Below are 27,145 nucleotides of genomic sequence, written 5' to 3' on the forward strand. Positions count from 1 at the left end.
GACACATGCATAGGTAATAAGCATGGAGTCTCATCATACACGAAATGAAAACAGTGCTGGCTTGTCTGTGATCACTGATGCAGTGTCTGAATCCCATGGAATGTTTTCTGAAATATTTAGAGCTACCACAGTTTATGAGAGAGGAAGTTGACAGTTTGATGGTATCAATTGCACTGCAAGAGTTGACAAAGATACTTATGGTCAGGCTTGGAGGCTCCAGGTAGTAGTGGTCTGTCAACTGAATTCCAGAATTTACTGTCAGAAGTACATTAACACTGTTACTTAATTCAGTACTGGAGACTTCACATATCAGACTAATGGAGGGAAGCTGTAGTTAAAAAGATTTCTACGAAAACTAAACATCAGAGTCTTCTCTTTTCATATAGATCAATATCGGTGTTAATTACTTCTGTAAGCTTTTCAGGGTAGTAATGACAAAGAAAGTAGCTAGGCTAGTACTGAATTGACAGACAGTGATTAATGTGGGTGTGTCACTGGTAGACAAACTTTGATAATATACTGAAGAAAGACTTTGACTGGATTGAGAGGTACTATTTAATACAAGTGTAATTGGCTTTTTGGATTTACCAAAGAACAACTTGTGGAGCCACTGAAGGTGGAGTGTGATAAGCCAAGGGGTAGGTTTAAAATACATGCAGGTTAAGTCCCTGTGTTAATAATATACAGAAAGCAACACAGAGGAGCCAGGTCAGAGTACCAGTTGTTGCTACTGTTACTTACATCGTAACTGAGTTTCTGGATGTATTACTGTGAAGATTTTAAATATCATTATTTTGGGTAATACATTGATTTACTTGACTCACACAAAGTGAGATACTGATAAGTTATTTCAGATGTTGGAAAAATAGGTAAACAAAACAGAAACTCAGGCAACAACAATTAATTACAATCTTTCAGAGAGCTTGGCAAAGAAAGTCTGACAATTTATGGAAGGATGAATATGCTAAGTACTCGAGCACAGTGATGTGGTCTACAAATATGGGGTCTATATTATAACATCAAAGTCTTACAACTTCGAATGTTATAATATCGAACCCATTCAATCGAAACAACGGAAAACCAAACAGAATAGCAAATTTTTTCCCAGGGAAAAAATTTGCTGTTCCAACAAACATACACACAACACAAGCACACCAAAATACATAATCCACACACATACACTTCACAAAACCCTACACTAAACCAGACATACACCACTAACTATCCACTTACCTTAACCCAACCCTAACCATAAGGTCCCTAACTATCACACACTCACCTTACCCGCTCACTAACCCTAACTCACCTACCCCACCCTGACCCTCACGTCCACACAATCGCACACTTACCTGACCTGTGCCCTAACCCTAACACACCGTACCCGCAACCCAATCGTACACTCACCTTTGTTCGCACACTTACCTTAACCTGGTCCGTAACCTTCGCTCCATAGTTGAGGAAATAGCGAAGTTGCAGAAACGGCCCACTGAATACTTTCCCTAGGAAGGTATTCGTTGTTCTGCAGCTTCGCTACTTCCAGCGTTCGCTCTACTGGGTTCGATATTATAACATTCAAAGTTGTTAGACTTTGATGTTATAATACAGACCCACAAATATGATGTATGAAAAGTTTGAAAAAAGGTTGCAAGATGGTATTGAAAAATGGAAGATGACAGATCTGGAGTTGGATCACAGAAAGCAAGCAGTGTATTTTTTTTGGTCTATATCATAAGCACAAAACGGCTGAAAAATGAACATGTAATGAACGACAAATATTCATCGAAACGCATTTAAGTGAATAGATGAATATGTCACAGGGCAAGGAGGTAGTTAGCCAACTACACGGTGTGACCCTTTCCTTCACTGTAGTGCGATCTCGGATTTGGTATATTTAGTTAGGGGGTGTGTGTTTCTAACTTTTTTTTTTTTGCGAACGGCCGCATGAATTTTTTCGCTAGGAAAAAATTCGAGGACATAGCCATTCGCTGTTTACAACGCTCGTGTTTCATGTGTCGACGTATATGTGGTCGCACATACAGTGGATATAAAAAGTTTACACACCCCTGTTAAAATGCCAGTTTTTTGTGATATAAAAAATGAGACCATAATAAATAATTTCAAAACATTTCAGCTTTTCATGCCTGTCAGTCACCCAGGACTCATGGTTAGGGGAATGAACAGACGTGCTCTGTTCTGTCAGCTCTTTTTTAGTGGTAGCAGCTTCCACAACTGCATTAACCAGCACTGCTTGTCCGAATGGGGGCTGAGGAATTTGTCCACACTTTGAGGAACAGGCTCCACAATATCCGGCTTCTTCCATGCCCTGCTGGCAATAAGGTCTACAAGTTCGTCTGCGGGGGAGGGGGGGCAGGAGGTAGATGGGGCCATCCCAAAAGCCTTCAGAAACACAGACTCCACAGAGGATGGGGGAAGGGAAGACCAACCGCCCTTAAGATTAAGAATTTCCAAGATGTCTCTAAATGAGACATCTTTGGGTGGAGATCTGGGGGACCTGTCCCCTTCATTGAGGTCCGCATCCTCAGTGAGAGACTCAGCAGGAGAGTCCAAGTGTCTCCTCTTATATGATCTCTTCTGAAGAACCTCCTCCAGGGGTGGCTTGGGGGGGAGGAAGAGAGGGATCCCAATTGGGGTAACTCCCACCTGAAGGCTAGATCTAGAGGGCTGATCTGGAACAGGATGAGGAGGGTCCGCTCAGAGGGGCTGGGATGCTCCCTGAAAGGCTGGGGAGGAAACTCTCTGGGAGGAAAAAGTCCTCTCTAAGACCCGGAAAGCCAAAGGACTGGACGATGTACCGTCCGCACTCCCTGCGGGAAAGCCCACCTGCAGAGAAGGACCAGAGCAGGCAAGCACCTCCTGGCCTCCGGATAGTACCGGCCCTGTCAAGGGCCGAAGTGCCAAGGTGAAGAGACTGGTCTAAGAAAACAGGACCAGAGCCCCTGCCCAAGGACTCCAGGGTGACAGCCTGGGAGTGAGACTGCACCTGCCCAGGGGAGGCCGAGCAGAAGCAGTCAGGGACTAAGATGGGGTAGGGACGGTAAGGTCCCCAGGGACCCCTGTCTCCCCCCTGTGCGATCCAGGGCCTGAAAATACAAAACTAACCTGGTCGGGCGAGGAGAAGCCAATGATAGGATAGGGGATGTCCCCCTGGCCAGATGGCAGGGGAAGCAAGAAGCCCCAACTCAATATGAGTCTTGAGAAAGGACCTCATCATCCTGTCCATATCGGAAGGAAGCAAACTCCTGGAAGATCTACAGGAGGTGGAGGACCTACATCGGGATGGATGTCTAAATCCAAGGGACCTCCCCTCTAAAGAATGACTCCTGTGCTTGGAGACAGAAGAGGACTGTCCCACACCAGAACCCAAAGGGGAATCCTCTATAATAATAGTGGAAGTCAACACTGATCCTGGATTCGACCACAAGCAAGGAACCGAATGCTTGGATCCCACATAGCTGGCGTGGATCCGACTTGATCCAAAGGCCTTAATCCAGAGAGCTTGGGTCCAGGAGTTGAATCCCACGACCTAGGATCCAAGGGCCCTAGAGCAGAAGCTCCAGATCTGTGGGGAGAGATGCGTGGCCTAGGACCCGAGGGCATCGGATCCGACTGGGACAAGACTGGAGTCGGATCTGAGGCACTAGGATCTGACACAATTGCCTTTTTGAGGAGGATGACCTGGGGAGCGAGGGGGCCTTCGTTTTGTGCTTGGAGGGTCCAGACTTGGCAGGAGACTGAGACAAGGGACTGCCTTGAGCCAACCCTTTTAAAAGGAGCTTATTTTGGTGCTCGACCAAAGCCCTGGGGCTGTATGAAGCACAAATGTCACATTCAACGTCCAGGTGGTTGGTGCCCAAACAACAAAGACACTCCTTGTGTGAATCAGACATGGGCATCTTCTGACCGCACAAGGAGCACCTTTTCAAGCCAGCTGGCTTGTCAGACATGGCGCAAAAAAAAGAGTTACGTAATTTCCATAACTTGGGATGTGTGCTATTCAGTGTCATTATTCATCACGGATGGATCTTGGATCTGACCTCAGATACGAGCCGGCAACTGAAGGACAGATCCAGAGCTCAAGCACCTCCACTTCTCATAATCCTTTGCTGACCCACAAACCTCAGACTGAGTTTGCTGGAGAGAAAAAGCAGTCTAGACTGCCTATAAAACTAAAAATTCCTCAAAGGAAGACATATGTCTGTATCTACCAAATCTCCAGAAGGAAGCGGGAAGGAGGGTGGGAACATGATGAATAATGACACTGGATAGCACAGATTTCAAGTTATGGTTAGTACATAACTCTTTATCTGATGCTATCTGTGTCATTATTCATCACGGATGGGTCAGAGTCCCCAGCTACTATGAATGCTGGGAGGCCTCAGGGAAGGATATGTCAGAGCACAGAGGAACCAAAGGAAGCTCTGTTCCACCAAACCAAACTTATAATGTGTAACAAAGATGTGGGGTTTAGACCAAGTAGGAGCAGCACAAATCTCATCCAAAGAAAGCTTAGCCAAGAAGGCAGAAGATGTGGCTACCGACCTATTAGAGTGAGTTTTAACTGTTCTAAAAAGTTCCATGTGCCTGCTATCATAAATAAAGGAAATGCAGCTGGAAATCCAAAGGGAAATCAATACCTTGGTAACTACCAGACCTTTTCTGGCCTGACAGAAGGCTACAAAGAGCTGATACAACTTCTAAAATTCTTCAGTCCTCTTAAGATAATAATGCAGCTGTTTATGGACATCCAAATAATGCAACGTATATTCCCCTTTATTAGAGTAATTGGGGAAGAACACAGGAAGCTGAATAGATTGGTTAAGATTGGTCTCTGAAGTTATCTTAGGGATGAATGAAGGATTAGTCCTGAGAGACACCCTATCCTTGTAGAATACCATAAAAGGGGGCTTCATGCTGACAGCCTGCAACTCGTAAACTCTTCTGGCAGAAATAATAGCCATCAAGAAGGCCGTCTTCCAAAACAGGAATTTAAGATCACAAAATGCTGCAGGCTCAAAGAGTTTTTGTGTTAAAGACTGCAACACCAGAGTTAGATCCCATGGTAGGAAGGGATCTTTGATAGGAGGTCTGAGGAGAAAGATTCCTTTGAGAAAGGGATGCACAGTCTGGAATAAAAGGTGGGACTTTTATTTAAATGCAAATTAGAAATGGTCACCAACTGGAGTTTAATCGTGCAGAAACTAGCACCTTTATGAAAAAGAGAGACCAAGGACAACAAAATGTCAGGAATAGGGGCTGAAAAAGGGTCTAGATTGCATTGTCTGGCACAAATAGAAATTCTCTTCCATTTACTGGAATATACCTTCTTGATAAGATAGTTACTGAGAGGCTAAGAAAATACTCTTAACTGCAGCAAGAAGCCTGGACTGGGAAATGATCAGTGGAACAGGAGGAACCAAGCAGTTAGACGAAGAAACTGGAGATTGGGAAGAGGAAGCCCCCAAGGGTGGGAAATGAGATCCAGGGCAGGATCCAATATCCAGAGAGGATAATTCAGATGAAGTCAAGGCAGGGAGAACCACACCTGACGAGGCCAAAAGGGGGCAAAGAGGATGACAGGAGTCTTCAGGCGACGGGCCTTCTGCAAGACTTTGGGAATGCAGGGAGTTGGGGGGTAAGCTTATAGAAGTCCCGATGGCCAATTGTGAACCAGAGCATCCCTGGGTGACTCCCCCATCAGCGGGATCATGGCAAAGTAATTGCTGCATTTGTGGTTGATCAGGGAGGCAAAAAGATCACACCAAGGAAGACCCAAACAGTCAAATGTCCGACGTGCCACTGACAGATTCAGGGACCACTCATGAGGACGCAGGACAGATCTGCTGAGTTTGTTGGCTAACACATTGGAACTGCCAGGAATGTGCATTGCAAGAAGAAAGCACCTGGAAGACATCGCCCATTCCCACACTCTCACGGCCTCTCTGCACAGGGGACAGGGGATAGGACCATGTTCCTCCCTGCTTGTTGATGTACCAGACCACTGCCATGTTGTCCATTTGAATTGCTATAGTCTCTCGAGAGAGGCACTCCTGAAAGGCTTGCAGCATTAGAAGGACTGCTCTCATCTCCAGGATGTTTATGCGCAATTTGGTCTCTGTGGGGGACCACGTGCCTTGAACCTTCCTTCCATGAAAATGCCCCATCCACCCACCCCAACAGGGAGGCATCCATGGATAACATCAGCTTCTCAGGTTTCCTCTGCATGCTTTGTCTTCTAACTCTAACATTTTTTGCAACAGTTCTTTTTGAGAAGTATCATACTCAGACAGCCTTTTCTTCAATTACAACCATGCTGGAAATGTGCAGTAATAATTATAGTAGGTATTCAAAGAATGTTTAACTTCTGCTAAGAGGAAATGAGTAAACCCTTTTTTGTTGGGTGGGTAGGGTTGTTAGTAATATATTTTATTTTTCGTTTGGTGATTTATTATTTGCTGAGAATATGTTTTATGAATACATGTTTATAAGCATTAATAATAATAATAATAATAATAATAATAATAATAATAATAATAATGAGGCCTGCAGTTCTTACAGGACTGCTAATACTAAAGAAAGAAAACTATGGATATTTGGAAGGGGAAGCTGTTACAACTGCACCAGACAAAACTACTGTCCAATGAAGCAACAAAAATGATGTGAGATGAAAAGATGGAAAACTGTTATGAAATTTGTAGACAGAAAATTATCATAATTTGCTATTATTTCCTTGATTTATATGGCGTATAAATATGCATCTGTTGGCTACACTGTAAAGTATATACATATACTGGTAATGTTGTATGATGTGAGAATGGGGAAGGCCCTACAGAATGAAGATGCATATTCTGATGAAGGATGAAAGTGTTACTTATGATAAAGCTGTGTCCAAATTAAGGTGATGGTCACCACTCATTCTTATTTTCTTACTGATGCCTAATACATAAGTTTATTGTACAATCAGATAGTGCATATATGTACATTTCAACTGATAAAAATATAGGTTATAGGTAGGTACTAGGCTATCTGCCCGAATGCATTTATAAGGAATGTGTTGGCTTTCGCAGCCCCCTAGATTAGTTCCCTGTGCCTCTGTCTAGCAGAGCCACTGAAGTGATCCCCGGGGTAAACTTTCTGTTTCCCATCCACTCGCCAAGGTTTCTCTTGAAGAGTGCTAGTGAGGAGAGCTGCCTAATGTAGATTGGAATCTTGTTCCAAAGCATGGGAAGTCTCTGGGACAGGAATCTATCCTCCCAGCATGTCCTATTTATTGTTGTGGTGAGGTTTAGATCCCTAGATCTTGTGGCCCGAGGGGATAAGGTTTTCTTTAGGTGGAGCATGTCCATCAATTCTGGGTTGGACATGGCCTTATATGTCAGGCAGAGATCACCTCTGAGAAGGCGGTATGCAACCGAGTACAGCTGGAGTTTCTTCAGTCGAGTTGCATAGGGCATCTGTTTGAGGCCAGTGATCCTCTTGGTGAGGTACTTCTGTGGTCTTTCCAGCTGTTGCAGGTGTCTTGTAAGGTACATCCCAAATGGGGCATTGTACTCTATGATGGGTCTGATGAGTGATGAGTAGTGGGGCACAATGACCTCTTTTGATCTGGATGCAAACCCTTTTGTGATTAGGTGGGCCACATAGAAGGATTTTCTAACCACACTGGCAATGTGATTATAAAAGGAGAGATTACTATCTACTTGGGTCCCCAGATCCCTTATTACGTTTTCCGTATTTAGGGGACTACCACCTATGTGGTAGTTTGTTGGTACTTTATTTCCAACGGGAATAACTATGCACTTTTTGGCATTTAGCTTGAGGCCATGATTTTGACACCAGGTATCCGTTTCAGTGAGACCCTTTTGGAGGATGTCTGTCAGCCGGTGAGTCAATTATAGCCCCTAATTTGCAGTAGTCTGCCAACTTGGTCAGCCATAGTCCTCCTGTGCTTGTCTGTACCTCTGAGAAGTATATGCCAAACAGGAGGGGTCCTAGGACTGAGCCCTGGGGAATGCCACTTGTAACCGGTTTACAGTCAGACTTGGCTCCCGCAACTCTCACTATGTGGGTTCTGTCCGTGAGCCAATTGGCAACCCATCTTGTGACATAGGGGTTTATGTTCAGGCTGGTGAGCTTGTCTATAATACCAGCGTAGGGAATGGTGTAGAAGGCCTTTGCAAGGTCTAGGTAGGCTGTGTGTACCACCTTTCCCTCGTCTAAAGCTTTGGTAACTTTCTCATAGAAGTGCACCAGGTTAAGGAGGCATGATCTGCCCTTAACAAAGCCGAACTGGGTAGGGTCCAGTGTTTGGAGGTCCCCAATGTCTCTGTTAATGAGTTCCATGATGATGCGCTCCATAGTCTTGCAGACCAAAATATGAAATAAAAAGGTGTTTGTTCTTAAATAAGTACCAGCTTGAACAGACAGAAATTCATAGTGTGGCTGAGTAAATCCTTCTCTTTCTCTCTCACTCTGCCTGCCCTTCTTATTACATCCCACATCTATAACAATCTAGTGCCCATTAATCTTGAGTTCCAGCATGAAAACCACTGATGTGGCTGGCAAGAATGTACCTTTCCCAAATGAGTTAATACCTGGAATAACAACCGTGTTAATTCAGTAAGTTACATTACCTGTGCAGGAGAACGGCAGTTAGGACAGCGTTTGGCATTTTCTGTAACCCACTTTTCATTCTGATACCATTGTGCTTGTCTCCTTCTTGAAAGCGTGTATATTAGTTTATAGTTCTGTTCTTCATCATCGTCAGGGCTTTCATTTTCACTTACTTGACTATCCTGTTCTTCTGTAACAAAAGGTATCCATAATACAAAAGTGTATATAATTCATACTCCATAATATAAATTTGAATTTTATGTTTTATATATTCTTATCAGAAAATTAACCAAAAATTTAAAAAGCACTAAATGAAGAAAATATAATAAAAACAAATTAAACATAAATAATGCAAATAACTATTTTTATTTTCATATCATAAAGCTATACAATAATGTGAGTACAAGAATAGCAGAATAGCTAATAAAGCAGAGATACTGAGGATGTATATTTACAATTACTTTTTCTAGAGGAAATGTGTCCTTCATGACAAGCAAATCACTGTAACTAGTTTAATATTAAGGCTATTTACCCTACATTCAACGTCTTCTTTTTAAATTACAAAATTCATACTGCAGCTATCTATCTAAATCTATTTTAACTTCATAGATCAGAGTTGTATACTACGCTAACAAGCAGTAGAACCTTTATAAGCCTAGCCATGCAACCCAAATGTATCCCACAAATGATTGGTCCTTAGAGATTATTCTAAAGTGTGTATATGAACGCTCTCTCTCTCTCTCTCTCTACATATATATATATATATATATATATATATATATATATATACATATATATATATATATGGCCTCTATCCATTAGTGGCACAGGTGCCAGACTTGGGGTGAATTTTCAATTTACCATCTACTGGTCCAGATTATGCTTGAATAGGGTTAGGGAAGGGCTTTGCTTTACATGGATAGGAAGTCTATTCCAGTGAATGGGAATTTTCTGAGATACATTCCTGTCCCTACAACATGACCTTTTATGTTATAAGCAAATATTAGGTAATTTGATTTCATAGTTCTGATGCTGTTTCTTCTGTGGATATGCAAAAGCCCACCAAAGCAGGATCCAAGGATGCCTTGTATGCCAGGCATAAATCACCTCTTAGCAGTCTGTAAGAAACCAAGTATTGAGATAGAGCTTTGAGACAATATGTATAGACCAACAGTAGTTTTAAGTTTGGGTTTAGCTCTTCTTGGAGTTCATGTAGGATGCAGCCTGGGACACCGTCTGGTCCCATTGATGTTGTGTTTTTTGCTTTGGAGAGGGCGGCTCTTACCTGAGCATCTGAGATGTCAGGGGGGCAGCACTCTGCTGGGATAGATATTTGCCCTTTTGGTGGGGAGGGGGTGGTGAAGTTTGCGCTGAACCTGTCAGCTAGGATGTTGGCAATGTCTGTGGGTTCAGTGTATTTTTTGTCATTTTGGACTAATTCTGAGCATATCTGGGAATTACCACCCAGGTTCCCAACATAACTAAAGAAAGCCTTGTGATTATCATTTGTGTCCTGTGCATTTTTTCTCTCGAAGCTGGCCTTAGACAATTTTATGAGTGCCTGTAGTTTTTTGCTAATACTGATCAGTGATGCCTTCCCTTTTTGGGATTTTGCTCTATCATTTAGTAGCTTCCTCCTTCTATTGTATAGTTTGTTTATGGCTGGGGTCCACCAGACAGGACGTCTGCCTTTGGAGGATTGGGTCTTGGTTTTATTTGGGATCGCATGATCCATGCATTCCTGAAGGTGTTCATAGAATGCGTTTATAAAGGATTCTGCGGTCTAAAGGGCGTATTTTCCACAGGCCTGGGGCTTTGAAGGATTCCACCTCGGTTTTGAGGAGTGTGAAATTTGCTTTAGAGAAGTTTTTCACTGTGGTTTTCTGGGCAGGGGGTGGGGTCAGGATGTGACTATCCAGTGAGATTAGTTTATGGTCTGATCTTACCAGTGAGGGATACACTTCTGGTCTGGAGCATAGAGTCCCCATGTTGGTGATGATCAGGTCCAGTATGTTTTCCCCTCTTGTGGGAGTGGTAACAAGTTGTTCCATAGCATTTGAGTTTATAAATTCTAGGAACCTTTGGGCTAGGGTGTTGGAGCTAGTGTAATGCTCCTAGTCTATGTTTGGGTAGTTGAAGTCGCCCAATATAATGGTGTTTGGAGAGACCTTCATATTTTCCAGTGTTCTCAGAAAGGCCGAGTGAGGTTCCTGGGTTTGGGAGGGTGGTCTGTAGCAGGCTATAAACTGGAAGGCAGTTTTACCCACTGTTAGTTGCACATGGATAGTCTCTGATGCATTGTGCTTTGCCACCAACCTGGAGGTGTGAGTATCTTTGATGAATATCGATACTCCCCCTCCTTTTGTGGTTCGGCCCAAGTTTTGGGGCCGAAAAGCATGGTATGAGGTATAACCTGGTAGTGCTGGGGTGCTCTCGGGAGCCCTGAACCAGGCTTCTGTTACTGCACAGATATCGATGTTCTCCATGCTAAGGAGAGTTTTGAGTGCGTGCATCTTGAGGTTTAGACTTCTGGCATTGAGTAGCATTACTCTTAGTTTCTTATCCCTTGTGATACCTATGGAGGTGGGTTTGTCTTTTGAGCCTTGCCTAAAAAAGGCACTATGGGAGTAGCCAGAGCCTTTGCCAATATCCGAAAGCCCAGGGGTGACAGGTGCAAGCCGTCCCTAGCGAAGCATCGTGGCTTGTCGAGCATATCATCCCAAGCTGACAGGCATTGGATCCCCTTTGAATGACACCAGTACTTAAGCCAATTCTTGAAATTGATCATCTTGTCTTCATATTGTGGCACCATTCTTGGTAAGGGTAAGATGCTACTCAAGGTCAGGGTCATACCGGCCTGGGCTACATGCTCAGAGAGCTCCTTTATGTCTCTTTTCATGTAGTCCAGGGAGGTACGTCTCAGGTCATTCACACCAGCATGGACAATAACTGAGTCATATTTGTACTTGCCTTGGAGTGACCTGAGTGCTTGTGTTATGTGGCGGATCCTAACGCCCGACAGGCTGCTCACCGTGACCCTCTCCTTGTCCAGCCTGGTGAGCGGGACGTCAGTGTGCCTGACGATAGAGTCACCTATTACAAGTGTATCAGGTGTGTTGTTTAGTCTTAAGGGCTGTGACTGTTCGGCACACTGGCTTTGTGAGATATGTGTTGCACGTGTTTTGTTTTGGGGTAGCAGTTGCTTGGGTGTCTGCTTTGGAGGTCTCTGCTGCTTAGGCAGATCTTTATTTAGAGCCTCCGAGTATGTTTTTGTGTGATTATGTGTTTGGTTTGCTGTCGTGGTAGGTCTATGTGAGACTGGAATTGTAGTGAGTGTGGTTTCCTTCTCCTCCTGACTGGTTATGCCAGTACTGAGTTGAGAGAGCTTAGCATCCAGTTTGGCTATATGGTTGCATCTCTCACATGTGTTGGAATTTGTTGGGAGGAGGAGGAGAGGGTTGTCTGTGTACATGAGGCAGTTGTAACATTGCCTCAAGATTCCCAGATTCACCAGCTGGACCGGAGAGGAGATTGACAACTGACCTTTGGACATGCTAGAATAATATTGGGAATTCCTTAATTGAAAACAAGGGCCAGTGGGGAGTGATGGTGTAGTACTTTTAATTTTTAGTGCTGACTTATATAATTGCTTTAGCGAGCAAGTGCCAGGTAACTTAAGTGCAATGTGTTACAGGTAACTTAAATGCAAAAACGACAAATGGTAAAGTACAGTTTTGTACCTACCATAAATGTAGATGTCCGAACAGGATAGCATCTGCAGTCATAACAAATGGGTTGTCCTGTCGTCAGGCAGCCCTTCGGTCGGCCGGATTCCAAAGTCTGGGTCCGCTTCGCTGATGTCGCACTTCACCCGACGCCATCTCTGCTGGTCTTCGGGTATAAAGGCATCAGCCGACGCCATTTTCCTCAGTGTTTCTTGCCCCAGATGCCAGTTGCCCTCTTGGAAAGCTAAATTTTGGATAAATGCCAATGTTTCCAAAAAGTAGAAGGCAAACACAAAAATAAGCATGTATGTACATATATACAAACAAATACACCATAAGAGACTCCCCAGCTAGCTAATAGGAGGGTAAATACCCTAGAGTACCACAGAGGGGAAGGAGGGTAATCCTGACTGCAGATGCTATCCTGTTCGGACATCTACATTTATGGTAGGTACAAAACTGTACTATGTCCTTCAAGGTAGCATCTGCAGTCATAACAAATGGGTAGAATACCATAGCCAACTAGGGGTGGAGGAAGAAAAATTATGGTGTAGTTAGGATCCCTTGCAGTACAGCAGTGGCAAACCCTGCTCGGGATCTAGAGTATAGAGGTAAATTATAATGCTTGGCAAATGTATGCACGGAGGTCCAAGTAGCCGCCTCAATAATGTCCTTGGTTGCCACTCCTCGTAAGAAAGCTGTGGTAGTGGCTGCAGCTCTTGTAGAATGAGGTCTTATGTTCTGTGGAATTGGTTTTCCATGGTAGGAGTAACAGAATCTTATGCAATTTCCTATCCATTTGGAGATTGTCTGTTTGGAAATTGCTTTTCCTTCCCTTCCTGTTGCATAGGCTACTAAAAGCTGGTCAGTTTTTCTGTTACCTTTGGTTCTGTCCAGGTAGTAGCGTGAACTGTCTATGTACATCCAAGGTATGCAGCAGTCTTTCCCCTGTTCTGTGGATTGGGAAAGAAGGTAGGTAGGTGGATTGCCTGGTTTAAAGACACTCTGGATACCACCTTAGGCATAAATGTAGGATTAGTTCTCATGGAGACCCTATCTTGATGGAAGATTAGGAAGGGTTGTACTGCCATTAAGGCCTGTAGTTCAAACCCTCCTTGCTGAAGTAATTGCCAGTAGGAAAGCAGTTTTCCATGATAGTTGTTGAAGATCTGCTGTTGCTGCTGGTTCAAATGGAGGGAGTGTCAATTTTTCTAGCACAAAGTTCAAGTCCCATGCTGGTAATGGTGGTTTCCTAGGAGGTTTTACATTCTTGATCCCTCTGAGGAACTGCCTGAGTAGAGGATGTGAAAAGACAGGTGGATCAAGCTGTATTCTGCTGAAATAGCTGATGCATGTATCTTGATGGAGGAATAAGACAGGCCTGTATGTAGAAGCTCTGCCAAGTACTCCAGGATGTTAGCAATATCTATGTTCGACACATCTTTTCCTCTTTCAGTACTCCAAATTACAAACCTTTTCCATTTTCCTGCATAGTTCCTTCTTGTTGAAGGTCTGCGGGCTTCAAGGATAATGTCTTTAACCCTTTGGGATAGGTCTGGGTTAGTTGCTGCTATGTGATGTTCCAGGCAGTCAGTTGCAATGTTTTTAGATTTGGGTGCATGATGTTGTAGTTGTTCTGAGTTAACATCAGAGGCATCAGGGGGTATTGACCACATTCTCCCCCGAGACATGCTCCTCAGCAATGGGTACCAGTGTTGTCTTGGCCAATTCGGAGCTATCAGGATTATCCTTGGACGTTCCTCTTTGATTTTCAGTAGTACCTTGTGCATCAAAGGAAGAGGTGGAAATGCATATGCTGTCAGGCCTTTCCAACTGAAGGATAGAGAGTCCACCTTCCATGCAAGTGGGTGGCATGTCCTTGTGCAGAATTTTTTGAGCTGGTGATTGAGTGGGGATGCGAATAGGTCTATTTGTGGCATTCCCCATTTCTTTGTGATGGCCTTGAAGATGTCCGGGTGTAGCATCCATTCGTGAGCATCCGAGGTGGTTCTGCTTAACATGTCTGCTAGGGTGTTTTCTTTTCCCGGCACAAACATTGCCTGTAACTGGATGTTGTAGCTCAGAGCCATATTCCAAAGGTCCAGAGTCATTCTGCATAGGGGGTATGAATGAGTGCCTCCTTGTTTGTTGATGTACCACATGACTGTGGTGTTGTCTGTCCTTATCATTAAATGGCCTTCTCTGAGGAATGGTCTGAATTTCTGTATTGCTAGTTTTACTGCCAGCATTTCTTTTTGGTTTATGTGCAGGTGCAGCTGGTCTTGAGTCCACAATCCTTGTATGCATTTGTCCAACATGTGCGCCCCCCAGCCTAGGTCTGAGGCATCCGTTGTGATGGTTTGGCTTGCTTGAAAGTTGTGGAAGGGTAAGCCTGGGTTTGATTGGCATGCTTGAGCCCACCATAGGAACTCCTGTTTCAGGCATGGGATTAGTGGGATTTCGGTTTCTAAGCTGTGCCTGTGTTGAGACCATAAATTCTTTAGGTACCACTGTAGCTTTCTCATATGCAGTCTGGCATGTGGGACCAAGATTATGCATGATGCCATGAAGCCCAAGGCCTGCAGTACTTTTCTTGCTGTTAGTTTGTTCTGCTTTGTTAATGCCAAGAAGTAAAGAGGGAGTTGTTTTTGTTTTTCTGCAGTTAGGAATGCCATTTGTTTTACTGTGTCCAAATCTGCACCCAAGAATGTTCTTGTTTGGGATGGTATCAGTCTTGACTTTTGTAAATTGACTGTGTATCCCAGGGCTTGTAGTAAGCAAATGACTCTTTGTAGATCTGTTGTCAGCTTGCTTTTGTTGTCCGCTTGTAACAGGCAGTCGTCCAGGTATGGATAAATTTGTATTCCCTGTAGCCTGCAGTGAGCGATTACTGATGCCAGGCATTTTGTGAATACTCTGGGCGCAGTAGATAAGCCAAAAGGCAATGCTGAGAATTGATAATGCTCTGATCCTGCAAGAAATCTGAGGTATCTTCTGCAAATTGGTCGTATGGGGACGTGCAGGTATGCCTCCTTGAGATCTAGAGTTACCAGCCAGCACTCCTTGCCCAGCATGGGAAGAAGTTGCTGTAGGGTCAGCATTTTGAATTTTGGGACAATGATGTATGTGTTTAAGACGGACAGGTCGAGAATAGGTCTCCAACTTTTCTCTTTTCTTGGTACTAGGAAGAGTCTGGAGTAGAATCCTTTGCCCTTTTCTGTTATTGGTACTTTTTCCACAGCTCTCATCTTTGTTAATTCTGCTATCTGCTTTAGAGCTTCTGTTTTTTGATTTGGAGGTAGGTTTGGCATTCCTCTTTTTACTGGTAAGGTGTGGAAGTGGAACCTGTAGCCTTGGTCTATGGTTTGCAAAATCCACTTGTCTTTTGTGATACAGTGCCAGTTTTTCGAAAATAAGTCTAACTTTCCGCCTAAAGGTGCTACTATTTGCTCCCTGGTAGGCGGTGTCAGAGCCAAGTCACTGTGATTGTCCTGTTGTAGTGGCAGTGGTTGTGTCTGTGCTTCGGTTATTGCCTTGCCACTGTCGTCCTCTGTAGGCACCTCCTCTGGATTGATTTCTGCCTCTAGAACGTCTATTCCTGCCTCTTTGAGATTTTGAGGTGTCTGGAAAGGACCAATTTTTGGCAGGCCAGTTCCTGCTAAACCTTGGGGGCTGAACCTGTAAGAAATCCTTAACTGTTTGTACAGATTTTGCCTTTTCTTCCATTTTCTTCATTACTTGCTGAGCAGGTGTACCAAATAGACTGGCCTTATCCATAGGAGCATCTAACAGCTTTGCTTTTAACATGATCCGGCAAGACCTGTTCTTTCAACCATGCATGCCTTCTTATCACTGTGCCAGTCATGGCTGATCTAAATGAAGCCTCCAGTGCATCATAGCCACATATTTTAAAGAATGGTTACTAACCTGTTGGATGTTATTCACCATTTCTAAAACATATTTCTTATCTAAGGAGTCATCAGAGGACAGCTTAGTTAACTGATCAAGCATAAACTCTTGGTATTGGATCATATGAAACTGACAGTTTAAAAGCTCTAGCTGAGAGAGTAGCAGAGGTGTAAACTTTTTCCCCATCTCTAAGGACCTGGATTCCCTTTCAGAAGGAGTAGGGTTTTTTGCTGAGGTTGAGGCTACTGCCTTAGGCCCCTGGGATATAGTCTCAGGATCTGCAAGTGGGGCCTTGTATAGGTGGTGATGAGTGTCTGGCACCCTGTAAAATCTATCTGGTTTGGCAGGGGCTGGAGGTAAAGTATCAGGAGCAGTGCAAACATCATTAAATGCATCATCCACAACAGGCAGTACTGGAGGTATAGCTACGGACCTATGTTGTGGTAAGTGCAGAAATGTCCTAAGCCTTTTTCTTGAATCTGAGAAATCTTGTCCCTGCCATTGGAATTGTTCTCTCATGGCATGTAAGGTTTCCCCAAAGGAAAATTCCTCTGGCGGAGAGGCAGATGGAATGGATTCTTCAGCATCGGAATCTTCATATGTAGACAAAGGAGCCTCTGGCTGGTCTGTAATGTCTGAGTCATCCACAGAATCATCAGAGGACACTGGCCTCGGGGCTCTGCTCTAGATCTCTTTTCTGGTGGCTGAGAGGCCCTGTCTGGGTGAGATTGGGATCCCCTAATTAAGGATATTAAATCCTCTGCCAGAGTAAGCATTTGTGAACTAGAAGTGGGCCTGTGTGAGGGGGGCTTAACAGGCACTGATTTAACAGTTTTGGCTGCTTTAGCCCTGGCAAAGGCCTTAATAGACATGGCTGCAGGAGGCCTAGCAGCACCACGTGCTGGGGTAGAGACATCCAAAGGGATGGTGTCTGATAAATCACTAGGAACCACAGTAGTAGGCAAAACTTCTGAGGCAGATTCAACTAAGGTAGCAGGAGCCTCAGTAGTAGTCATGGATTCGGCTGAAGATTGATTCAGTTTTCGGTTTCGCCGAAACCAGACACTCGCGTTTGCTTAACCGTGGTTTCGCCGAAACCGCTGACTGCGAGTGTCGGCCTTTTATTTATGCTTTTAACAATTTGTGTAGTCGGAGGATCCGATGGCATAATGTACGCAAAATCTGAGCCGAAAACTGTTCAGCAACTCCGACCGACGCCTAAGCGCTCGTCGGTTGAAGGAAGCACAGGCCGAACAGGCTGCTACGCCGTGGTCTGGGCCTAAGCAAGGCAGACAGTAAGAGGGAAATCTTTATGAGGTATTTGTTTCCTACAAGTTAAACAGTTATTGACTTTTTCTGACATCGGCTGAGGCAAGAAAGAGTCCCCAACGGGTACTTAGCTTTTAGAAGTCTTCGGCAGTATTCGTAGTAGTAATCTCTGGATCTGACCGACCGGCACTTGCGAACAGCTTCTGCTTCGGGCGCCATGCGGCAAGAAAGACTGAGGAAAATGGCGTCGGCTGATGCCTTTATACCCGAAGACCAGCAGAGATGACGTCGGGTGAAGTGCGACATCAGCCGGCCGACCCAGACTTTGAACTGCCGATCAAGGGCTGCCTGATGACAGGACAACCCATTTGTTATGACTGCAGATGCTACCTTGAAGGACATCTTTCTTTCAAGTGAAACAAGGAAATAAGTACAGTAAGCAATGCAGATATCACTAGTGATCCACAGAAGCGCTGAGAAGCCGCTGCATTAGGTGGAATTAGCTCCAGGAAATAACAAGCAAACAAACAACAAGCATATAAACAAAGCTAGATTCAGCAGGCCTGGATCTAGTCTATGCTACAGCAAACAAGGTGTACCAATTTCAGTAAGATACAGTTCAAATATTCAGGCACTATAAACCTTTAACCAGAAATTCCCAGCTCAGAAGGGCAGAGTCCAGCCTCTTCTCCCACAAGAGTGCAGACCACGAACCTTCTTAATGTAAAATAACTGGCCTGAAGCCCAAGTGCTTAAACCAGAACTAATACACTTTAAGAATAACAGACACTGGGCTCACTCAGCAGTTCCCAACTTAGAAGGATGAAAGCTACCTGTCCTGCTACCACAGTGCATGCCACAAACCTTCCTAATGTAAAACAACTGGTCTCAAGCCCAAGTGCTTAATCCAAAAGACTTAGAATGATAGCTACACTTTAATCAAGTTACTACCAAGCAGTAATAAATACAATTGAATACTTTAGAGAATGCCTGGATTAGTGCTCAAGTTACACAAACAAAGCTAGATCCAGCAGGCCCGAATCCAGTCTATGCCACAGCAAACAAGGCGCACCAACTTCAGTAAGAAGCAGTTCAGATATGCATGCACTATAAGCCTTTAACCAGAAATTCCAGCTCAGAAGGGCAGAGTCCAGCCTCCTCCCACAAGAGTGCAGACCACGAACCCTCTTAATGTAAAATAACTGGCCTGAAAGCCCAAGTGCTTAAACCAGAATTAATACACTTTAGAATAACAGACACTGAGCCTCAATCAGCAGTTCCCAACCTAGAAGGATGGGTTACCTGTTCTGCCACTACAGTGCAGACCACAAACCCTCTCAGTGCAAAACAACTGGTCCGAAGCCCAAGTGTTTAAACCAAAAGGCTTAGAATGAGTTACACCAAGCAGTAATAAATACAATTGACTACTTTTAAGATAATGCAAAAGTAAAATAAAGTAGGTAGAAACACAAGTACAGTAAAAGCAGATGAATTTTTTTTTTTTTCTGAACAAGTGCTGAGATCAAAGAAACAGATTTGAGTGCTGAAACTAGAAAACATGGCTAGTTATAAGAAAAAAAAAACTAAGCTAGAAGGCTTCCCTCCAACACAGAAGGGCTTGGGGGCTCAGAAGCCTACAAATAGTCTATACCACTTAACAGGAAAGGCAGGAAAACAAGCTTAATTTTTATTTTTTTTTTTTTTTTTAGAGTTATGGGTAATAAACCAGGGATTAATTTGTGGTATCCTAACTATTTATCCAAATTAAGTTTGAATAGAGTAAGAGAAGTAATTTGTTTTATGTGGAGTGAAAGATGGTTCCAGAGAAGAGGTATTCTTTGTAGTACACACCTTCCCCTCCAACATGTTCTATTTATGTTAAAAAGAGGTTAAAACACCTTAGTGTTCACTCTATCTTTGATTTTGCAAAGGTGTAACAGGTCTTTCAGAACAGTGTCTGTTGAGGCTCTTACAAACAAACTAAACTTTAAACTTAAACCACACAGAGGCAGCGAGTAAACTGGTAGCTACAAACAGACAAATGATTTATTATGTTAGCGCTTTCAGAGGGTTAATACCCTTCCTTCATCAGACAATTCTATACATAAATTAACCTTCCTTATATAGCTATAACATAATTACTAAGTGACATCATTATAATCAATTAAGAGATCAATTACATGCAAAGCACTTGGTGAAGCTGGAGCCTAAAGTTTTACTTTCACCAAGCTTTAAAACTAAATAAGCCCATAAAATCTAGTCATACATATTTCAATACATATTTTACTAACATCAGCTAAATAAAACAAATTAACAAATATGTAATTCATTAAATAAATAGTAGGTACTGCAAATGGCAGCAAACTAATAACATATTTTAAAAACCTTCTAAAATCCATTTAATATGCTAAAATGTTATAAAGTATAATAAATACTAATTTCATCTATCATATCACAGATCTAAAATTCCTAAATAACTAATCTTATTAACTTTATGAATATAAATATATATGAACTGTTTAAAAATTATTGTTAATTGTTATTAATGAATTAATAAGTACACTAAAATTGTAATGTTTATAAAACATGTTAAATATCGTATTCTTTATGTACTCTAACTTAACATGTTTTATACATTATGTGAATTTTAACTTATATAAAAATTTTTTTTTAAAACCAGAACATAAACGAAGTTATCTCTTTTTCAACGCTAATTTTCTAAGCACACATTTTATGGAAACAAACTCATTAAGGCCAGGATGGACATGAGCTATAGTTCTAATTCGCCAATAAAGTTCGTAGTATTCTAAATCTAATTACAAATCTAATCGGACTACCCCTAGGATCTGGTGTCACCTGATGTAATACTACAAACCTAAAACTATGGTTAGGGTTGTTAGCCAAATGTCTTGCCAAAGCATTATTATTGTCCCGCTTTGGTTATTGCATATTGGTGTTCGTGAGATACGCTGTCTCAATTCCCTTCGGTTTTACCTATGTAAAAACAGGACAATCTTGGCATAAGGCACAATAAACTACTGCTTTAGATAAACATGAGTGTTTATCTTGGACCTTGTAATGAACATTCCTGATTATAACCTCCTTATCAATACACAAAACTTACATTGGTTACATCTTCCACACTTAACCATTCCTTTATTGTGACCATTAACCTTTTTGGACATTCGAGTAGTGCCTTAATGTTAGGACCTCTTCTATAGGTGATTTTCGGTTTATCACCCAATAATTTACTCAAACCGGTATCTTCCTTAATTAAAACCCAATTTTATTAATAATTTCTCTAATTAAAATACTGTCTAAATTGTAAGTACATAAGAAACTTGTGTGGAAGTTCTCAACTTTATTACAGATAACATCTATGTTTGGGCTGACTGCTCTAATAATATCATCAGATGTACTTAAAGGGGCTTAAAAATCCTGAATTTCTTTTTATTAATAACCTCAAAAAGAAATTTCTTTGATTAAAGAAACAGGATAGCCTCTTTTGATAAAACATAGATTCCTTGTAGATGGGCTTTGCCACCAACCTGGAGGTGTGAGTATCTTTGATGAATATCGATACTCCCCTCCTTTTGTGGTTCGGTCCAAGTTTTGGGGCGAAAAGCATGGTATGAGGTATAACCTGGTAGTGCTGGGGTGCTCTGGGAGCCCTGAACCAGGTTTCTGTTACTGCACAGATATCGATGTTCTCCATGCTAAGGAGAGTTTTGAGTGCGTGCATCTTGAGGTTTAGACTTCTGGCATTGAGTAGCATTACTCTTAGTTTCTTATCCCTTGTGATACCTATGGAGGTGGGTTTGTCTTTTGAGCCTTGCCTAAAAAAGGCACTATGGGAGTAGCCAGAGCCTTTGCCAATATCCGAAAGCCCAGGGGTGACAGGTGCAAGCCGTCCCTAGCGAAGCATCGTGGCTTGTCGAGCATATCATCCCAAGCTGACAGGCATTGGATCCCCTTTGAATGACACCAGTACTTAAGCCAATTCTTGAAATTGATCATCTTGTCTTCATATTGTGGCATCATTCTTGGTAAGGGTAAGATGCTACTCAAGGTCAGGGTCATACCAGCCTGGGCTACATGCTCAGAGAGCTCCTTTATGTCTCTTTTCATGTAGTCCAGGGAGGTACGTCTCAGGTCATTCACACCAGCATGGACAATAACTGAGTCATATTTGTACTTGCCTTGGAGTGACCTGAGTGCTTGTGTTATGTGGCAGATCCTAACGCCCGACAGGCTGCTCACCGTGACCCTCTCCTTGTCCAGCCTGGTGAGCGGGACGTCAGTGTGCCTGACGATAGAGTCACCCATTACAAGTGTATCAGGTGTGTTGTTTAGTCTTAAGGGCTGTGACTGTTCGGCACACTGGCTTTGTGAGATATGTGTTGCACGTGTTTTGTTTTGGGGTAGCGGTTGCTTGGGTGTCTGCTTTGGAGGTCTCTGCTGCTTAGGAAGATCTTTATTTAGAGCCTCCGAGTATGTTTTTGTGTGATTATGTGTTTGGTTTGCTGTCGTGGTAGGTCTATGTGAGACTGGAATTGTAGTGAGTGTGGTTTCCTTCTCCTCCTGACTGGTTATGCCAGTACTGAGTTGAGAGAGCTTAGCCTCCAGTTTGGCTATATGGTTGCATCTCTCACATGTGTTGGAATTTGTTGGGAGGAGGAGAGGGTTGCCTGTGTACATGAGGCAGTTGTAACATTGCCTCAAGATTCCCAGATTCACCAGCTGGACCGGAGAGGAGATTGACAACTGACCTTTGGACATGCTAGAATAATATTGGGAATTCCTTAATAATTGAAAACAAGGGCCAGTGGGGAGTGATGGTGTAGTACTTTTAATTTTTAGTGCTGACTTATATAATTGCTTTAGCGAGCAAGTGCCAGGTAACTTAATTGCAATGTGTTACAGGTAACTTAAATGCAAAAACGACAAACGGTAACTTTCTTTCAAGTGAAACAAGGAAATAAGTACAGTAAGCAATGCAGATATCACTAGTGATCCACAGAAGCGCTGAGAAGCCGCGTATTAGGTGGAATTAGCGTTCCAGGGAAATAACAAGCAAACAAACAACAAGCATATAAACAAAGCTAGATTCAGCAGGCCTGGATCTAGTCTATGCTACAGCAAACAAGGTGTACCAATTTCAGTAAGATACAGTTCAAATATTCAGGCACTATAAACCTTTAACCAGAAATTCCCAGCTCAGAAGGGCAGAGTCCAGCCTCTTCTCCCACAAGAGTGCAGACCATGAACCTTCTTAATGTAAAATAACTGGCCTGAAGCCCAAGTGCTTAAACCAGAACTAATACACTTTAAGAATAACAGACACTGGGCTCTCAATCAGCAGTTCCCAACTTAGAAGGATGAAAGCTACCTGTCCTGCTACCACAGTGCATGCCACAAACCTTCCTAATGTAAAACAACTGGTCTGAAGCCCAAGTGCTTAATCCAAAAGACTTAGAATGATAGCTACACTTTAATCAAGTTACTACCAAGCAGTAATAAATACAATTGAATACTTTAGAGAATGCCTGGATTAGTGCTCAAGTTACACAAACAAAGCTAGATCCAGCAGGCCCGAATCCAGTCTATGCCACAGCAAACAAGGCGCACCAACTTCAGTAAGAAGCAGTTCAGATATGCATGCACTATAAGCCTTTAACCAGAAATTCCCAGCTCAGAAGGGCAGAGTCCAGCCTCTCCTCCCACAAGAGTGCAGACCACGAACCCTCTTAATGTAAAATAACTGGCCTGAAAGCCCAAGTGCTTAAACCAGAATTAATACACTTTTAGAATAACAGACACTGAGCCCTCAATCAGCAGTTCCCAACCTAGAAGGATGTAAGTTACCTGTTCTGCCACTACAGTGCAGACCACAAACCCTCTCAGTGCAAAACAACTGGTCTGAAGCCCAAGTGTTTAAACCCAAAGGCTTAGAATGAGTTACACCAAGCAGTAATAAATACAATTGAGTACTTTTAAGATGATGCAAAAGTAAAATAAAGTAGGTAGAAACACAAGTACAGTAAAAGCAGATGAATTTTTTTTTTCTGAACAAGTGCTGAGATCAAAGAAACAGATTTGAGTGCTGAAACTAGAAAACTGGCTAGTTAAAAGAAAAAAAAAACTAAGCTAGAAGGCTTCCCTCCAACACAGAAGGGCTTGGGGGCTCAGAAGCCTACAAATAGTCTATACCACTTAACAGGAAAGGCAGGAAAACAAGCTTAAATTTTTTTTTTTTTTTTTTTTTTTAGAGTTATGGGTAATAAACCAGGGATTAATTTGTGGTGTCCTACCTATTTATCCAAATTAAGTTTGAATAGAGTAAGAGAAGTAATTTGTTTTATGTGGAGTGAAAGATGGTTCCAGAGAAGAGGTACTCTTTGTAGTACACACCTTCCCCTCCAACATGTTCTATTTATGTTAAAAAGAGGTTAAAACACCTTAGTGTTCACTCTATCTTTGATTTTGCAAAGGTGTAACAGGTCTTTCAGAACAGTGTCTGTTGAGGCTCTTACAAACAAACTAAACTTTAAACTTAAACCACACAGAGGCAGCGAGTAAACTGGTAGCTACAAACAGACAAAATGATTTATTGTGTTAGCGCTTTCAGAGGGGTTAATACCCTTCCTTCATCAGACAATTCTATACATAAATTAACCTTCCTTATATAGCTATAACATAATTACTAAGTGACATCATTATAATCAATTAAGAGATCAATTAAGCATGCAAAGCACTTGGTGAAGCTGGAGCCTAAAGTTTTACTTTCACCAAGCTTTAAAACTAAATAAGCCCATAAAAATCTAGTCATACATATTTCAATACACATATTTACTAACATCAGCTAAATAAAAATGAATTAACAAATATGTAATTCATTAAATAAATAGTAGGTACTGCAAATGGCAGCAAACTAATAACATATTTTAAAAACCTTCTAAAATCCATTTAATATGCTAAAATGTTATAAAGTATAATAAATACTAATTTCATCTATCATATCACAGATCTAAAATTCCTAAATAACTAATCTTATTAACTTTATGAATATAAATATATATGAACTGTTTAAAAATTATTGTTAATTGTTATTAATGAATTAATAAGTACACTAAAATTGTAATGTTTATAAAACATGTTAAATATCGTATTCTTTACGTACTCTAACTTAACATGTTTTATACATTATGTGAATTTTAACTTATATAAAAATTTTTTTTTTTTAAAAACCAGAACATAAACGAAGTTATCTTTTCAACGCTAATTTTCTAAGCACACATTTTATGGAAACAAACTCATTAAGGCCAGGATGGACATGAGCTATAGTTCTAATCTGCCAATAAAGTTCGTAGCATTCTAAATCTAATTGCCACGGACTACCCCTAGGATCTGGTGTCACCTGATGTAATACTACAAACCTAAAACTATGGTTAGGGTTGTTAGCCAAATGTCTTGCCAAAGCATTATTATTGTCCCGTTTGGTTATTGCATATTGGTGTTCGTAGATACGCTGTCTCAATTCCCTTTCGGTTTTACCTATGTAAAACACAGGACAATCTTGGCATAAGGCACAATAAACTACTGCTTTAGATAAACATGAGTGTTTATCTTGGACCTTGTAATGAACATTCCTGATTATAACCTCCTTATCAATACACAAAAACTTACATTGGTTACATCTTCCACACTTAACCATTCCTTTATTGTGACCATTAACCTTTTTTGTAGGACATTCGAGTAGTGCCTTAATGTTAGGACCTCTTCTATAGGTGATTTTCGGTTTATCACCCAATAATTTACTCAAACCGGTATCTTCCTTAATTAAAACCCAATTTTTATTAATAATTTCTCTAATTAAAATACTGTCTAAATTGTAAGTACATAAGAAACTTGTGTGGAAGTTCTCAACTTTATTACAGATAACATCTATGTTTGGGCTGACTGCTCTAATAATATCATCAGATGTACTTAAAAGGGGCTTAAAAAATCCTGAATTTCTTTTATTAATAACCTCAAAAGAAATTTCTTTGATTAAAGAAACAGGATAGCCTCTTTTGATAAACATAGATTCCAGATGGGAACATTCGTGTAAAAAATCATTCTCTTCAGAAATCATTCTTGCCGCCCTCACCATTTGTCCTTTAATAACAGCTCTCTTCTGGTGGAGAGGGTGGCAACTTGTATAATGGAGGAATGAGTTTGAGTATGTATGTTTCCTATATATTGTACTGTTAAATTTAGCTTTTTCTGAGTTTTTATGAATAAGCACATCTAAAAAGCTAATTTGGTCATGTTGAATGTCGTATGTAAATTCTAAGAAATTAGTTAAAGATGAAATATTGGAAATAAAGTTTGAAATAAGCTCACAGGGTCCTTTCCATATAAAAAACATGTCATCCTGGTACCGAGTGTACCAGGCAACATTATGTTTAAAAAGGTTGAGGCTCTCCATGAGGGGCAGAAGCCACCTCTTAGTAGCCTGTACAATACCAAGAAGAGGGACAATGCTTTAAAAGATAGTCTACATAGTTTTTGTGATTTAGGAACATGATTTCTTTAGTGACAAAGTCTCATGGTCATTCCAGTTGTGGTAAGTGTTTGCACAAGTACATAATGAATGAAGCATTATGTTCACTGATTCACCTGATGACAGCTGAGCACAGTGGAATGACTGTATCCCTGGACCTGAAGGAGATGAAAAAGGACTTCCTTACAATAGTGGATATGTAGTGATCAAAGGAGAGGTCATTATTGACATAGGTTCCCAGATCCCTGTTTATGGGATTAACTTTCAGGGATGTGCTGTCAATGTGATATTTAAAAGGGAAGTCATACTTACAGAATAATACAATTGCAGATTTCTTTGGGTTTAGTTTTAGTCAGTGGTATTTACAGCTGCTATTTTGTATTGAGAAAGGTCCTCTTGGAGGATTTTGCTGTCCTTTGGGGAATTTATGATGACATCAGGTTTACAATCCAGCTTTGACCTGGACTTCCAAGATAGCTACACATTGATCAACAACTTGACTTCAGCTCTCCCAGTGCAAAAACAGGCACTGAGAAACAACAGTCAGTGATACTGTCAGGTTGTGTAAAATTCAGTTACTGACAAATAAGTACATTGCCTGTATTCTAGCAAAGAAGAAATAAGAGAACCTCAAATAAAATGAACTGCAAAAGCCAAAGAGAAAACATGAACTGGGAAGAACCCTACAGCTGTTCAGCAAAAAGCAGTTCAAGCTCCAGCTTTAGTGCAATACATATCTTCCAGTAATCTATACGAAACAATAAGTCAAATATGCTCAAAGCTGATTAAAATAAACAAAACACTGAAGGAGCATATCAACACAAATAAAAGACAGGATAAAATGGAAGAAGCTTTAAACAGATATTCAGACGAGCTGATAAACTTGCAAAAATCAGAGGTCAAAATGAAGAAAAGGATGGCAGAGTATGAGACTGCCCAAGAAGACATGTTTAAAAAAATTGTAGAATTAGAGGACATAGCACATATGGAAAATCTGAGATTTACTGCTGTACTACAGAAACTAGAATGAACAGACTGTACTAGTTTTAGGAGGGCAAAAATGCAT

The 27,145-nt window shown here is 41.7% G+C and overlaps 1 protein-coding gene across 1 annotated transcript in view; it reads right to left on the reverse strand.

Moving 5' to 3' along the window:
* The window catches only part of LOC122800461 (E3 ubiquitin-protein ligase RNF14-like), a 372,639-nt gene that overhangs the window by 295,166 nt on the left and 50,328 nt on the right, over positions 1-27,145 (reverse strand). The window contains exon 3 of the mRNA XM_044069904.1: positions 8,652-8,821. Within this exon, the coding sequence (XP_043925839.1) occupies positions 8,652-8,821 (170 nt within the window). The remainder of the gene's footprint in view (positions 1-8,651; positions 8,822-27,145) is intronic.

Source organism: Protopterus annectens, chromosome 4.part0 (assembly GCF_019279795.1).
Source record: "Protopterus annectens isolate FY-2018-M chromosome 4.part0, PAN1.0, whole genome shotgun sequence".
NCBI classification, from domain to species: domain Eukaryota; kingdom Metazoa; phylum Chordata; order Ceratodontiformes; family Protopteridae; genus Protopterus; species Protopterus annectens.